General features: G+C 38.2%; 1 protein-coding gene across 1 annotated transcript; it reads right to left on the bottom strand.

The window, feature by feature from the left end:
- Nucleotides 1-7,480: 7,480 nt before the first annotated feature.
- TMEM17 (transmembrane protein 17) lies at nucleotides 7,481-13,508 on the bottom strand. The gene is made up of 4 exons (XM_008699913.2): nucleotides 13,317-13,508; nucleotides 9,621-9,724; nucleotides 9,329-9,442; nucleotides 7,481-8,391 (listed from the first exon to the last, which is right to left on the bottom strand). The coding sequence occupies exons 1-4, from the start codon at nucleotides 13,414-13,416 to the stop codon at nucleotides 8,113-8,115; spliced, it is 597 nt and encodes a 198-aa protein (XP_008698135.1). The 5' UTR covers nucleotides 13,417-13,508; the 3' UTR covers nucleotides 7,481-8,112.
- Between the last annotated feature and the right edge of the window lie 1,015 nt (nucleotides 13,509-14,523).

Raw genomic sequence — 14,523 nt, 5'->3', positions numbered from 1 at the left:
CCTTGAATGTGACCTATTCTAGTGGAATGTCCCTAATAGGTGCATATTCCCTTGTTAAAAACATCCTTGTAACAATATCTAATTTCCCTTCTTTTGAAGCTTTGCTTTCTAAGCAACCTCTGCAATTATAACTTGATCTCCTAAATGGACCTGGCTCCACAGGAAGGGCAAGCTTTATGCCTGTGCCCAGTGTTTAGAGTACTCAGACCAGATACAGCTCCTATTATACAATATCAGTAAGTCTCTTATCAGTTTACAGGAAGGTAATCAAAGCCTAATCAAGCCTGAGGGTAAAGCTTCTGGTCCTATAAAGCAACAAAGTGAGTTGAAAGACTTAGCAGAAATTAAATTGCCCAGGAAATTTAGAATATCAAATTGTAATAAGAATATTTACCATTTATGAATGTTTATCATGATGTTTATCTCATTTAATTCTTGCAAAAGCCCTATGAGCACCCATTTTAAAGATGAATGAATTAAAGATTAGGTAAGTTAACTAACCTGACCAAGCTGATAAAATGGAAAAACGATTTGAACATACGTCTGTCTGCCTCCAAAGCCACATTTAACCTTTTAAGCCATCTTTTAACCATTGTGCAACACTGACTCCATTAACTAAGTCCATTCATTCACTTATTCACCAAATATTTATTGGACACTTACACTGTGTTAAACATCAGAAATATACGGATGAATAAAAACACTTGCCACGAAGACGTTACAGTTAAGTAGCAGAAGTATAATCTAAAAATACATATAATAAATTGTTTTAGATACAGTCATAAAATATGAGCAACAGAGATACAAGAAAAGTGTACAAGTGTTACCTGGAAGTAGGTAGGGGACAGTGGGAAATTTCCATAGCAGATACGACAGTTGAGCCAGGCCATTAAAAGGTAAATAGACTTTGACCACATGGGTAAGATAACTTCTGGCAAAGAGAGCTGTGTGGAGGGAAGAGGTTCGTAGGCGAAATCCAGAATGGTTGCTGGAGGAGCTGCAGATGTTAGATTGGAGGGGTGGCGAGAGGAGGCCGGACACAGGGGGAAGAGGCGTCTTGGGCCACACTAAGGAGTTTGAGTGTTACGGGGCAGGAAATGGAGAGTCTTACAGAATTTTGAGGCGAGTAGCAACATGATTATATTTGATTTTAGATTTCTCAATAAGCACACCTGTAGGAAAGGTACTATGAAGTGGAGACATTTACTACTGCAACATGGAAGGCTACAGTGAGCTTGCTACTCTGTATGATGTGGTCGTTATGTTTCTATTAATACAGCACATGCTTGTGCTTTCCTAAAACCACCTGGACACCTTCCCTTGAAAAATAGCACACGACAAGCTCCTTAATTATGTACCAGAGAACTGATTTTTTGAGAGGTGTATGTTGGAGGGTGTGTGTGTGCGTGTGTGTGTGTGTGTGTGTGTGTGTGTGTAAAGTGTATTTGTGCCTAGCATTTCAGCCTGTTAGGAGATTCTTTTGAAACGAGATTATACCATCTATCAAATTAGCTCTCCCTTTCAGTTTTCAATCATTTTCAAATACAGTAACAATTCCTTCTAATTCTGTTTCAATATAGATACACTATTCACTGCCTATAGTATAAAGTTCAAACTCTTTATTATAATATATAAAAGGCTGATAACATCTGGATGTTATCAAGCCCAGGTCATCTCAAGCCCTTTTCTACACACCTTATGCTTTATTCACATGAAACTACTTTTGGTTCTGTTCAGGCCATATATGTGTGTATATCTATATATCTATATCTATATATTTTTTAAGATTTTATTTATTTGTCAGAGAGCACGAGTGAGAGAGAGCATTAGTGAGAGAGAGCACAAGTAGGGGGAGTGGCAGGCAGAGGCAGAGGGAGAAGCAGGCTTCCTACCAAGCAAGGAGTCCGATGCAGGACTCGATCCCAGGACCCTGGGATTAAGACCTGAGCTGGAGGCAGTCACTTAAGCGACTGAGCCACCGAGACATCCCAGGCCGTGTATTTTCAGATGTCTGTACCTTTGCCCATGCTATTCCATCTATCCAAAGACCATCCTGCCCCCTTGATAGGATTCCTCACTTATCTTCCTATTTTATATTGCTCTAATACAATATTATCTTAAGACATTATGATCACCTTTAATTTCTCTCCTTGGGGCCTTGTTTGGAAGGGCAGGACTCAATCCTATTTCTCTTTTTGAGAAATATCAAACATCGTGGATGGTATATCGTTGGAGCTAGCTAAACTACATTTACTTTGCAGGACAAAATCATAGCATACTAAAAATAAAAAAGCATGATCACCCTTTGTTGCCCTGCTTTGTAAATTGCCGAACAACCAACAGTTAACTGCTCTGCTGTCTTCCTTAGCAGGGGCTTATTGACCATACGGAGCTCCAGTTTTTAGAACAGCAAAAAATTTGACTCTTACCAGCTCTTCTTTTTAGGAAAGCTATTCAAGCAAAGTCCTATACTTCCATCCTCTCTAGTGATCATTTTAGTTCTTCTAGGCACTAGTGAACCAAGCATTTATAAAAGCAATTAGTAAATGTACATATCAAACATTTTTTTGAATTTGAATTTTGATTTTGAATTTGACTATCAAACATTTTTCTCTTTTAAGCTATAATATTGAGCAGTGTCTCCAATGTGGTTTCGATTAGAATATAATAACTCAGGATCAGGAGCTAAAAACCTTTAAAAATTAATTGATGATACCACTTCCTATCAGCTGAATATAGTGCTATTACAGTTCTGAAAAATTCGGAGGCTGTTCTTGGTGTTTTTAAAAATCCGCATTTTTAATATAACCTAATGCTAAACACTTGGGTCTATGGAACAACGAAGGACTAAGAGCTGTGCTATATGCACTGTGATTTCATATACCCCACGAGGTTAAGAAGCTGCTTCTATGTTAGACGCAACTAATGAATCATCGAACTTTACATCAAAAACCAGGGACATACTGTATGGTGAATAACATAATATAATGAAAATATTATTATGGGGGAAAAAAAAAAGAAGCTGCCTCTAGCCACGGGTGCTGCTGTGGAACTTGTTTAGATCGAGCGTGTTGATAAGATCAATTTCCGAGTGTCTGGCTTTTCATAGAATTTATGTTCCACCTATCCTCAGGTTTTTATCTTGTTTTGAAGAGTTCTATACTTTCTTGACTGATCTTATTTTTAGAAAGATGTAAATCTATGAAAGCACCAGGATAAATTTAAATATTGCGGTTAAATCTGTATTTAAACACATCTTTCCGGGGACTGAATGTTTTTAAATGCTTCCACACTGGGGGGGAGGGGGGAGGAACTTTAGAATGATTCTTAGAATTAACTCTGTGTGTGTGTGTGTGTGTGTGTGTGTATGTGTGTGTGTGTGTTTTATTGAATTAAAACCTCCGAATTAACAATCTTTTAAAACTAGAATAAAAATATATACCCATAATAAATTAGTGCTGGTGCGCTTTTAAAATACAGCACTGAAGTTTTCTGAGGAGCATTTTCTAGGACCAAAATCTGATGTTTGACATTGTAACAAATGTACAAATAGGTTTCACTGTTCCCCTTGCCTCCTTGTTTTCTGCCTCCATGCCTATTTTGCTATGCAAAAGCTTTATGTCAATTTACTTTTTGAGCCGTTTAAGACCAAACCAAATTATTCCTTCAGCACATTTTAAACAATCCCTTAAAGACCTCTTTTTCTTGGCTATGTTTCCAATCTTGGCTTATCACTATAATATTTCATGCTCCATGCTTCTGAAAAAATTCAATATTCAAGAACAAAGTAATCCAGAGCTTTACTTCATTTCAGTCTTTTTATGTCCTAGGGCTGTCCCAACTCAATGACCCAGTTTTTATTGTGTCACATCTCACTGTCTGTTGCGGACTGCGACCAGCTTGCCTAATCCTTTTCCTGTCCTTATCAGTTTTCCCTTAATTCAAAAATCTTTTTTTTTTTTTAATTCTTTGCACTTCTTCTTTCACAGCTTTTAGGGGTTTTTTTCCTCCTTAGGAGATTCACTGTACCTGTGGTAGCCACTCAGAAATACAAAGTTGAATGGGTAACCAGGGCCCATAAGTCTGTCCTTATCAAAATTTTCATTGTACTATCTTTAGAAGTGTGAGTGGTAAATGGCGGAAAGTGGATATTATAATTTGGCATCATGCATCAAGAGTCCTTAAAAATGTTCAACTCTGGGATCCAGCAATTTCACTTCTGAGAATCTAGCTTATTAATTAAAAAGAGTCGTCTAAGATGTGGAAAAAGCACCATACATGAGATCTCATTACAATGTTATGTATAAAAGCAAAAGAAGAAAACAATGCAAATATCCACTGGGAGAGAAGTTAAAAAAATTAGCATCTATCTCCTTGATGGAATATTGCGCAATCATTTAAAATGATGTCTCTGTGACCAAGTAGAAAGATGGGTAAATATTTATGTTTTCAGAAAAGCAGAGTGCAAAATTGTAAGTGCCAAGGATCACAACTATGTTTTTAAAATTTACAAAGGGAAAACAGCAAGGAAGCATGACATTTGCTTATTTTAGGGTGATGGAATTAGAGATGATTTTTCTTTACTCTCAAAATCTTGATTAAATTTAAAAGTTGAGTTTTTAAAAGCTATAATTTTAACTGACGCAAACTAAGAACCTATTTAGGTTATGTCAAATAAAATGTATAGGACTATTTCAGACCAAGCTCTATTTCAGTCTCGTAATAAACTAACAACTGGCAGAGGGGCAACAACACAGTGAGGGCATCATTGTGTTTAGCGTCATGTGTAATCTGCAAAAAATTGCATTAGGAAAAAACTTTCAATACCTATTTTAAAATATAAAATGATTTTTTTAAAACTTTGTTCTCTCCGAAGTTACTTCATTAAATCAACATCTGGTCCAACCTTCCCATCCATTTCCACAGTCTTTGGAGAGATCTTTCTGGAACCTCAATCTGTTTGTGATACTCTGCTGTTTAAAGCACTCGGGGATTCAGAATATTAAAATCTTTAGCTGAGTTTACTAGCTGCTCCCGAGCTTCTCTACCTTATTCTGTGTCCTGTCTTCTCACGTACCCTTCCCACCAGCTTCACCAAACTCCAGATAATACCTGAAACAGTACTCCAAGTCACTATTATCTGTCTCTTCATACTGAAATGACCAGTTTAATACCTACACATTCTTCCAATCTCACGTGTTCCTTTGTCTGGGAAGGCTTCCCAGATTCTCCATCTTCTCTATGTCCCTTCTCTGTAATCCCACAGTGCCCATTATATTGTGCTATCACTGATTTGCTCATCTGCCTTTCCAACAAGACAGTACATTTGTTCTTGTTCACAGGCAAGTGCAGGTGTGTATCTGACTAACCACACCCCCAGCACCCTCACCATGTTCCTTCCTGTGCTCTGACAATGACAGGAATAGCATCTTCTAAGTAACGTTGATGAAGGGCCAACATGCTAATAATCCCGCACACTAGATGCTAGGAACAAAGAGGGGAGATGTGCTGGAAGCGAAGGACTCTTATCTGTCAGGTACTTACCAGGTAGAAATTGTTCAGTGCACCTCCCTAATGAAGTTAGACTTTCCTACTTTGTCTTAAGGGTGTCTTGCAAATATTGCGCCTCCCACATCATACAGCTGAGCACCAGGAGCGGTCTTAGTTGGCTGTGAACACTCCACTATGCCCTTTCACATACTAGACATTCAAACATACGATGATGAAAATCCAATTTTTAAAAATCATTCTGATTTACAGAAATTTGCATCCACCTTGTCTGTGATGAGAAAAAGCCTTTGGAATAAAAAATATGTGAAAGATAAAATATTTGTGAAGGTCAACATTCTAACTAGAAATTTTTGGAACAGTGTTGTGGACCCCTAGAGAGAAGGATGCAGTAGGAATTAAGAATAGGCAAACTTATTAAAATAAAATAAAAACAAGGACTGCATGAACTCCAAATATGCTGACATGTAAATATCTTCTCTCCCTCAATTTTCATATGTTTCCATAGGGAACTACGTATACTCCAACAGGAAATACTGGTTCAGCCTGACACAAAATCACGGTTTCATTATTTAGAGCAAAAAAACAAATGACTGGGTCGTGTTCTCAATTGACTTTCTTACTTTCTTTTCCCCATCCTTATTATATTTGCATTTTAAGCAATATATTTACTACAGCAAAAAAAATTTTGTAGAAAATTTTAATCAAATTTGTTTTACCAAAATTTTGATAGCCTTTACAATTTTTTGATTATGACCCTAATATTTTAGCTATTAATCTTATAAAACTAAAGTTTAAATATATCAGAGGCTCTGATATTTAAGATAAAACTCTGGAAACAACTGTTAAATAGTCTTTCTTGATCATCCCTTAATTTATCTGCTACATAGACTTAATGTTCTTATTTCATATTTTTTTATAGAATCACCTATATATTCCTATCTGGAAACAAATACGAACAAATGTAAGTTTTAGAAAAATATCCAAACATGATTGTATTTTGAATTTCAAATTATTGGAGTCTACCTAGTAATTACTTTAGTAGAAGGGAGAAGTTAGCTAGTGCATCTGCAGAGAAGTCTTTGACTGAACTTTATATATAATAATAGGAAGCAGAAATAATAAAATTAGCATAGTTAGTTTAGTCAGGTGTAATAGTGGGAAGTGAAAACATTTTCAAAAATTAAGCAATATAATGGGGCGCCTGGGTGGCACAGCGGTTAAGCGCCTGCCTTCGGCTCAGGGCGTGATCCCGGCGTTATGGGATCGAGCCCCACATCAGGCTCCTCCGCTATGAGCCTGCTTCTTCCTCTCCCGCTCCCCCTGCTTGTGTTACCTCTCTCGCTGACTGTCTCTATCTCTGTCAAATAAATAAATAAAATCTTTTAAAAAAAAATTAAGCAATATAAGAATGAATAAGGCAAAACGGGGATACTAGGATGAGCCTGAATAATAGAAAAGGAAAATTGGAAGGAATACTTTCTAATGTAACTACAACTGTCTCTCAGTAAAATACATTACTTATAAAGGCACACTTCCCTGCGGGAAAGAAGAAAATATTATATCTCTGAAGACAATCCAATAATCACTAAAAATAATGTTCAGATACACCCATGCAGCTTTATTCTTAACAGAACTTCCTTAAATAGGTTGCTCCTATTAGTAAGGGAACATGCTGATTTAAGATCATGAGTATAGTCCCCTTGCCCATCTCAGCTCTCACCGTGTATTAAGTGGAACCTTGCTTTTCAAATCAAGCCTCATGTGAATTTACTGGCTATGAGTTCTTTAGTGAACAACGATTTGGTAGATGAGATCACAAGGGTTAATGTGCCTAGTGCAGTGCTCACTATGTAAAAGGCTCTCTAATATGTGTATTTTTCTCTTTCCTTCCCTGACAACCCTGTAATAAAAATAATAAACTCATAGCCCAAAAGAATTATACAAGACAGGAATGATTTGTTACAAATAATTTAACATAAATATTTCATAATTTATTATAAAGACATCTTGCACACCACCATTATAAATACTGAACATAGTTTTAAGAAAATTACAATTTTATGATTTCCTAAATACCGTGATAATCCACCTGTTTTTAACCTCAGTATAAAAGCTAAGAGTAGGGTTAGAATTTAACCCTAGCAGACGTGAAAATTTGGTGTCTCGATTTACAAATATAGTTTAATACACAGAATATTGACAAGAATTGCCATGTGCTTCAGATGTACTGCCAAAACATGAACAGCCAACAAATTTCAAAGAAATATACACATGTCTAGTTTTAGGTGCTAACTAGAAATATTCCCGTAAAGCTGGTAAACTGTGACTACCAACACCGGTTTCTACGCACCTGAAAAGTTGACAACAAAAATATTAAGATATTTGGCACAAGGTGGACAATACGTAGGCTTTAGGGTTGACTTACTACTTTCAGGTACTGTACAGTCTTATCGTTGCCCCCTGCTTTGGAATTTCAGACCTAGAGAATATACAGTTCAAAATACATGCTTTGTCCTTCTTCTCATGCTAGGACTCTGATGTTTTCCTCTTACAGTCTGGTAGAAAAGCTGATCCTTTAGCTTTTCTCTCAACAGCTTGGGGTCAAATCTCTTCTATACAGGATCTCATTCTTCTCACGCCCCCTCTATATGCAGAAAGCCGGTCAAAGTCTTGGAGATGGAAACGAGTTGCCAACTGATTTACCATTTTCCTCAGGGTAACAAAGGCTGAAACAACTTGGAAAGTAAGGAACAAAGTGAAGATGATGTGTATCGCTTTTTCCAAGGGCAGATTTGTTAGGCCTTCATTAAACAGCAAGAAGAGAATTAAAGGCAGCTGCAATAGAAGGCTCAAAAGCCAAAAGCCAGCCAACTCAGGAACCTGCAGGGACACACAGTAAGAGCAATCAGCTCAGTAAAGGACAGTTTTTTGTTTACACAGATCAGCACTATGAACCTACATTATAAGCTCTGTTATCCAGGAATATAACATGGTCCTTGTCCCCAAAGAATTTACAGTCTAGATTAAAAGTGAAAACTAACTGATGTAGCAATGCTAGAATGATATATCTTAGTGAATTATTAAATGCACCACTTAGAGATATGAACTAAATACTATAAGAAATAAGACAAGGGAGGGATTAGGGGTAGGTAAAAGAAAGAATCCAAGAATGTACGCTTTTAAAGTTGGGTAGAAGGAGGAAGAGGCAAGAAGGTAAGTAAGCAAAGATATGGAATGAGCATGACTAGGAATCAACATGTCAGCCTGGAATGGACGATTGGGTTAGGAAATAGCAAGAAATACAGTGAGGCCTGTGGGTGGGACCTAATTATGAAGGGCCTAGAAAACCAGAGAAATCTTCAGGCATTATCCCTAAGCTCTGATAACTGTAAATGCTTAGGCAGCATCATGATTCAGAAAACATGTGCCTGGCATGGGATTCCTGAACTTATAATTTCCCCCCATTTTCATAATCAGGATCATGTTTAGTTGACCAAGTATTTTCAAGACTGGTGAGAAGAGGGAAAACTGTCAATTCTTAAGTGCTTACTATGTTCAGGTACTTTCTATAAATTATTTCATTTAATCCCAACAAACCTTGGAATAAGTATCTTCCCTTTTTCTTTTCTTCTTCCCTTTTTTTTTTTTTTAACAAATAAACCAAGGCTCAAGAGATTCAGCAAACAGACTACAGTGACAGAAATAGTAAAGTCGGAGACAGGCTTTTGCTCCTTCCACCACCTCTCTCTGCCTTTTCCTCGCTATGAAAACCATATTGCCTAGACATGTCGCACTAAGAGAAAGGAAAAAAGCCTACCTTTTCCTGTAGGTTCCCCATGTAGCCCAGATACAACCTGATAGCTTCAATTAAGGTTATTAGGATGATAACAGTGACCACAATGAATTTGTAGTAATCAGGCAAGATTGAATACTAAAAAACAAAACAAAAACCAAAACACACAAAAATAAACACGTTTGTAAAATCTCACATATAGTAAAACCGACCTGAAAGAGAAAACAAATATTAAGAGCTTTAATTTTATTGACAATGTAACAATGCCAGGGATGGGCAGAAGAGGTGTCAGCAGAAGTATTAAGCATAGACTTACCTTCATCTGAAGCATCATAACGCTGCTTACCCACCAAAGTGGGAAAAAGTAAGTGTTAAAATAAAGTGACATCTGCAATGCTAAACTGGACACCATTTCATTATCTACAAAAGAAACAGAAAAAGAACAAACTCTTCATCCTGGTCACTGCCCTGTAAGTCCTTTAGTTTCTTTAATAACTACAGTGTTGGTTCAACGAAACTCCGAATTTTAAGCCTATTTATAATCACTGACAGTGAAAGGAAATATTCATCATAACACTAATTCGTATATTGGCTTCTTGGGGGTATGTTTCTTATTTTTCAATTACTTTATCATTTTTGCCATTACAGTCTGTCAACTTTTTTGCACACCATTGGTATAGATTAAGTGCGGAATATCAATATGAATTCTATTGAACAGACAATAACAATCATCACCTTTTTTTTTTTTTTTAAAGATCTTATTTATTTGAGAGACACAGAGAGAGAGCATGAGAGCAGGGTGGGGGGCAGAGGGAGAAGCAGACTCCCCAGTGAGCAGGGAGCCCGATCTTGGGACTTAGAGATCACAACCTGAGCTGAAGGCAGATGCTTAACTGACTGAGCCACTCAGGCGCCCCCGATCATTACCTCTTTTGTAGAGTTCTATGTAAAGAGCCTATGTAAAGAGCCAAAATACATAAAAACTAATCTTTCACATATAAACTAATCTCCTACAAAAACGAATCCCCCTAAATCATAGACACACCCCTCTTCAGCATACCCTAATCCCACCCATTCATTAATAACCAATTTAATGCCACTTTCCCCATAAATTCTTTCTTGATCCTATTCTCCCACCCCAGCAGAAATATCTTCCCCTCTAGGTACTTATCTCTAACCTGTGTGTAGGAAAGTGTTAGCAAAGAATCACATCCCCTCACTCTAGACAATCTAGTGTGCTGAAGAGACCATGAGCTTTGGAGTCCAAGTAAACCCATAACTCCTCAAATACCCTTGTAACCCTGGATGCCAGACTTGGGATAAGTTATTGAAACCTTTTGACTAATTTCTCAATCAGAAATTGTCTCAATTTCTTCATCTATAAAATGGTAACAGTACAAGTACCTCAGAGGTTGCTTGTGAGGATTAGAGACAGTGTTAATTATTTCACCCTACCACCATGCCTGGAACTTAGGCACTCAATAACATTACTCCCCTTTCCTTCTTTTTCACTTAATACACAGCCTTATTGTATGCACAGACTACATTCTACCCAAATTTGAGACCCTCATAGAACCTAAAATCTTGCTTTATACAGGGTACATACCAAATATGCATAAGCAGAATGACTGAATTAATGGAAACGTACTGTCATAAAGACATCAATGTAGCCATTTGTGATACAGGAGCTGCATTTTTCTAAGGCTGATTGCAAGATACCTTTTGCTTCTATGTAAGGGAGAAGGGTCCCAAATTAAGAATTTGATTTTTTAAATTGAGTCCTACAAATACATCCTAAATTTGACTGAATTCTAACAATTTAAAAACAGATATGTATTTTGAAATCAATCGCCCTAAATGTAAGCATTTATAAAGGCTCTAAAATAAATTTCTTAAAAACAGATTTTTTCCTTCCACAGCTGAGTATATCTGTCATTTAATAATTTTAAAATATAAGAAATAATCATGGTCTCTCACAGCAAGGTTTCCTTTAGCTTTTTTCTGTTATGATCTACTTTTGCTTATACTTTTTATTTTTACTTTGCTTAATCTTATTTTTTAGATTATCACTGATAAAAGAATGAATTCTTAAAATTTGTTAAACTTGAAGGCAACTCACCAGCCTAGGATTTTTTTCAAAACAACAGTACAACTCTTGGTCAGTGGACACCGTAATGGTATATGCTTGTAAATACAGTGCAAATAAACCTACTACGGATTCACAAGAAAATGTGGGGAAAAATGATAAATTAGTTAAGCTGAAAATGTTAATATGTTTGGAGCAGAAACTAGTCAAATTTTGCAGTTTTTATGTTAGAAATTGTGTACATGAGCATCTTTTTTTTTTTTTTTTTTTTTTTTAAGATTTTATTTTATTTATGTGACAGAGAGACAGCCAGCGAGAGAGGGAACACAGCAGGGGAGAGGGAGAGGAAGAAGCAGGCTCCCAGCCGAGGAGCCCGATGTGGGACTCGATCCCGGAACGCCGGGATCACGCCCTGAGCCGAAGGCAGACGCTTAACGACTGCACCACCCAGGCGCCCCAGAAATTGTGTACATGAGCGTCTTAAGAGTTATGCTATATTTCGGCATTTCAAACTTATCATCATGCAACTGAAAATCAAGTTAATATGTAAATGAACCTTGAAAGCACAAGACGTGAATTTACTAAATTTTGCAAAAGTACAAGTTGAGTTCTGTAAATGGAATTTAAATTAAAACATTATATAAATCAGGGGTAGGCAAACTACCAGCCAGCTGCCTGTTTTTGTATAGCAAGTGAGCTAAAAATGGTTTTTCACATTTTTAAATGGGGAAAAAAAAGTCAAAGAATAATATTTGGTGACACTGAAAATCATATGAAATTCAAATTTTAGTGTCTATAAATAAAGTTTTATTGGAACACTGCCGCATCTCTGCATTATCTATGGATGCCACAAAGACCTATGGCCTGCAAAGTAAAATACTTGCTATCTGGTCCTTTACAGAAAATGTCTGCTGACCCCTGATACCTTGCATCATCAGATTTTAGTGCCTGTTAAGCCTTAGCTTTATAATCAGAAACTTAACCTCATTTTTCACATTGTTTTTCTCTGTACATCCTAAATCTTGAAGAGGCCTAAATTCAGGGTGAAAACAATGCAATTATGGGAATTTACTTTTCTCTGTTCTCTTTTAAAAATTCCTAAACCAAGCAAGAGGAAAAGATTTCTATTCCCTAGAAGAGTTCAGTGATAAAAACCACATGGATTTGGTTGACAAAATCATGATTGAAGAAGGGGAAATTGTTTTGGAGGAAACTGAGTAATCGCTTGCCGTCAAGTTGAATGCAGTCGTAGTATTTTGTTACCAGATTGAGGGTAAGAGTTATACATGGGGGATGGGGGTTGGAGGCTGGAGACGGCAGAGAAGGGGGCGAGCTTTGTTGAAAGCGATGCTAGTGTGGCAGCTGCCATACCGAAGTGGATAGCGGTTTTAAAATGACCCATTAAAAAAAGCAATTCTTTCCATCCCTTCCATCAGAAAACGGACTTGCGGTGTAACGTATTTGTTTTGCTAATAAAAGAGAAAATAAGAAGATATTTTAACCGGGGTAGGAAGTGGGAAGGGGAGACCGCCTGGGCTGTTTTCACTCTAACCTGGCCCGAAAAGCCAGGACGGAAGTTGCAGAGGAAAAACACCCTCGGCCTTCGCTGAGGATGCGAAACCGGACATGTGCTGCGAAGGCGGATTTTATATTTTTAGTTTTTGAGGAAGGCTGGCGCCACCTCAGCTTCTCGGCTTACAGCTCACCGGCCAGGCCTCAGCACCGTCAGCTCAGGACCCGTCGGGGTTACGGGCCTGGAAATGTCCCAGCCCAAGGCTCGGCCCCCCTCCAGGGCGCTTCCCGCACTGCGGAGAACCAGCTGAAGGCGAAACCGCCATTTTAGGTCCGGGCAAAATCTGGCCACTCCAAAACCGGCGCCAAGTGCTCCGCAGGCCATACCCGTTGCGCTGGGCCTCGCCCACTCACCCGGACCCTCGCTGTACTGCGGCCCGGTCCGGTTGGAGTCACTGAACACGGTCCGGCTGAAGTTTCCCAGCCGCTGGCGGACCGGATCCGGCAGCTCCATGGCCGGGCCTTGGTACAGCTTACAGCTGGGTCTGCGGACGCAGCCTCCTTCTGCGGTTCCCACGGCAACCGGGCGGTGCGCGATGCTGGGGCCCAGGCGCACGCGCGGGGTAGAGGCGCGGGGCGGGAGCGCCTCGAAAGGAGAGGAGGGGTGAGAGTGGCGTCCTGCCTAGCGCCTCAGCCTGGTGCGGAATGGTAGATTCCTTAGTCCTGTTTTAAGCCCCACCATCTTAAGAACAAATAGAAATAGTGATAAATGACCTGAGGTTGGATTGTGATACAAGGTTTCCTCACACGTTGCAGTGGGATGCAAGCTTTCTGGAAGGAAATATAGAACGAATGTAAGAGCTTAAAAAATGTTCCCGACCGGTGGTTCTTTCCCTAGGAATATGTATTTTTAAATTTCTTTTATTATTAACATATATTGGGTAGGTATATAAATAAAATATTTTTAATATTTTAAATAATTTAAATATTAAAAATATTAAATATTTTTAATAATATATAATATATAGTCCTGGAACTCTACTTGATGAGATACATTGCTGCATCTTAAACATGCTTGCAATGAATATCTGATTAAGTGGATTAGCTTTAAGTAAAAATTAAAAAAAAAAAAGAAAAACTAAGTAGAAGTGAACCTAATATTGCAAAATGTGTGTGTGTGTGAATATGTGAGGAGCAGAGGTGGAGGAAGTGGCACAAGCACTGTGGCTTCAAAAAAAGAAAAAAAAGACTGGAAGGAAATCCAAAATGTTAATATTTTATTTCTGGGTAGTGGGTTGTGGGTGATTAAAATTTTTAAAAAATTCTGTATCTTCCAGTTTTTTCTCAAATAAGGTGTATTTTTTTTTTTTTTTTGAGATTTTATTTATTTACTTGACAGAGAGAGACAGCCAGCGAGAGAGGGAACACAAGCAGGGGGAGTGGGAGAGGAAGAAGCAGGCTCCCAGCGGAGCAGGGAGCCCAATCTGGGGCTCAATCCCCGGACGCTAGGATCCTGACCTGAGCAGAAGGCAGATGCTTAAGGACTGAGCCACCCATGTGCCCCTAAGGTGTATTACTTTTTAAAAAACTATGTAAGTGGGGTACCTGGGTGGCTCAGTCA

This window comes from Ursus maritimus, unplaced genomic scaffold, assembly GCF_017311325.1.
Source record: "Ursus maritimus isolate PB19 unplaced genomic scaffold, ASM1731132v1 scaffold_6, whole genome shotgun sequence".
Classification (NCBI taxonomy): Eukaryota; Metazoa; Chordata; class Mammalia; order Carnivora; family Ursidae; genus Ursus; species Ursus maritimus.
Note: the sequence above shows the minus strand (reverse complement) of the source record. Positions and strands in the feature narration are given on the sequence as shown.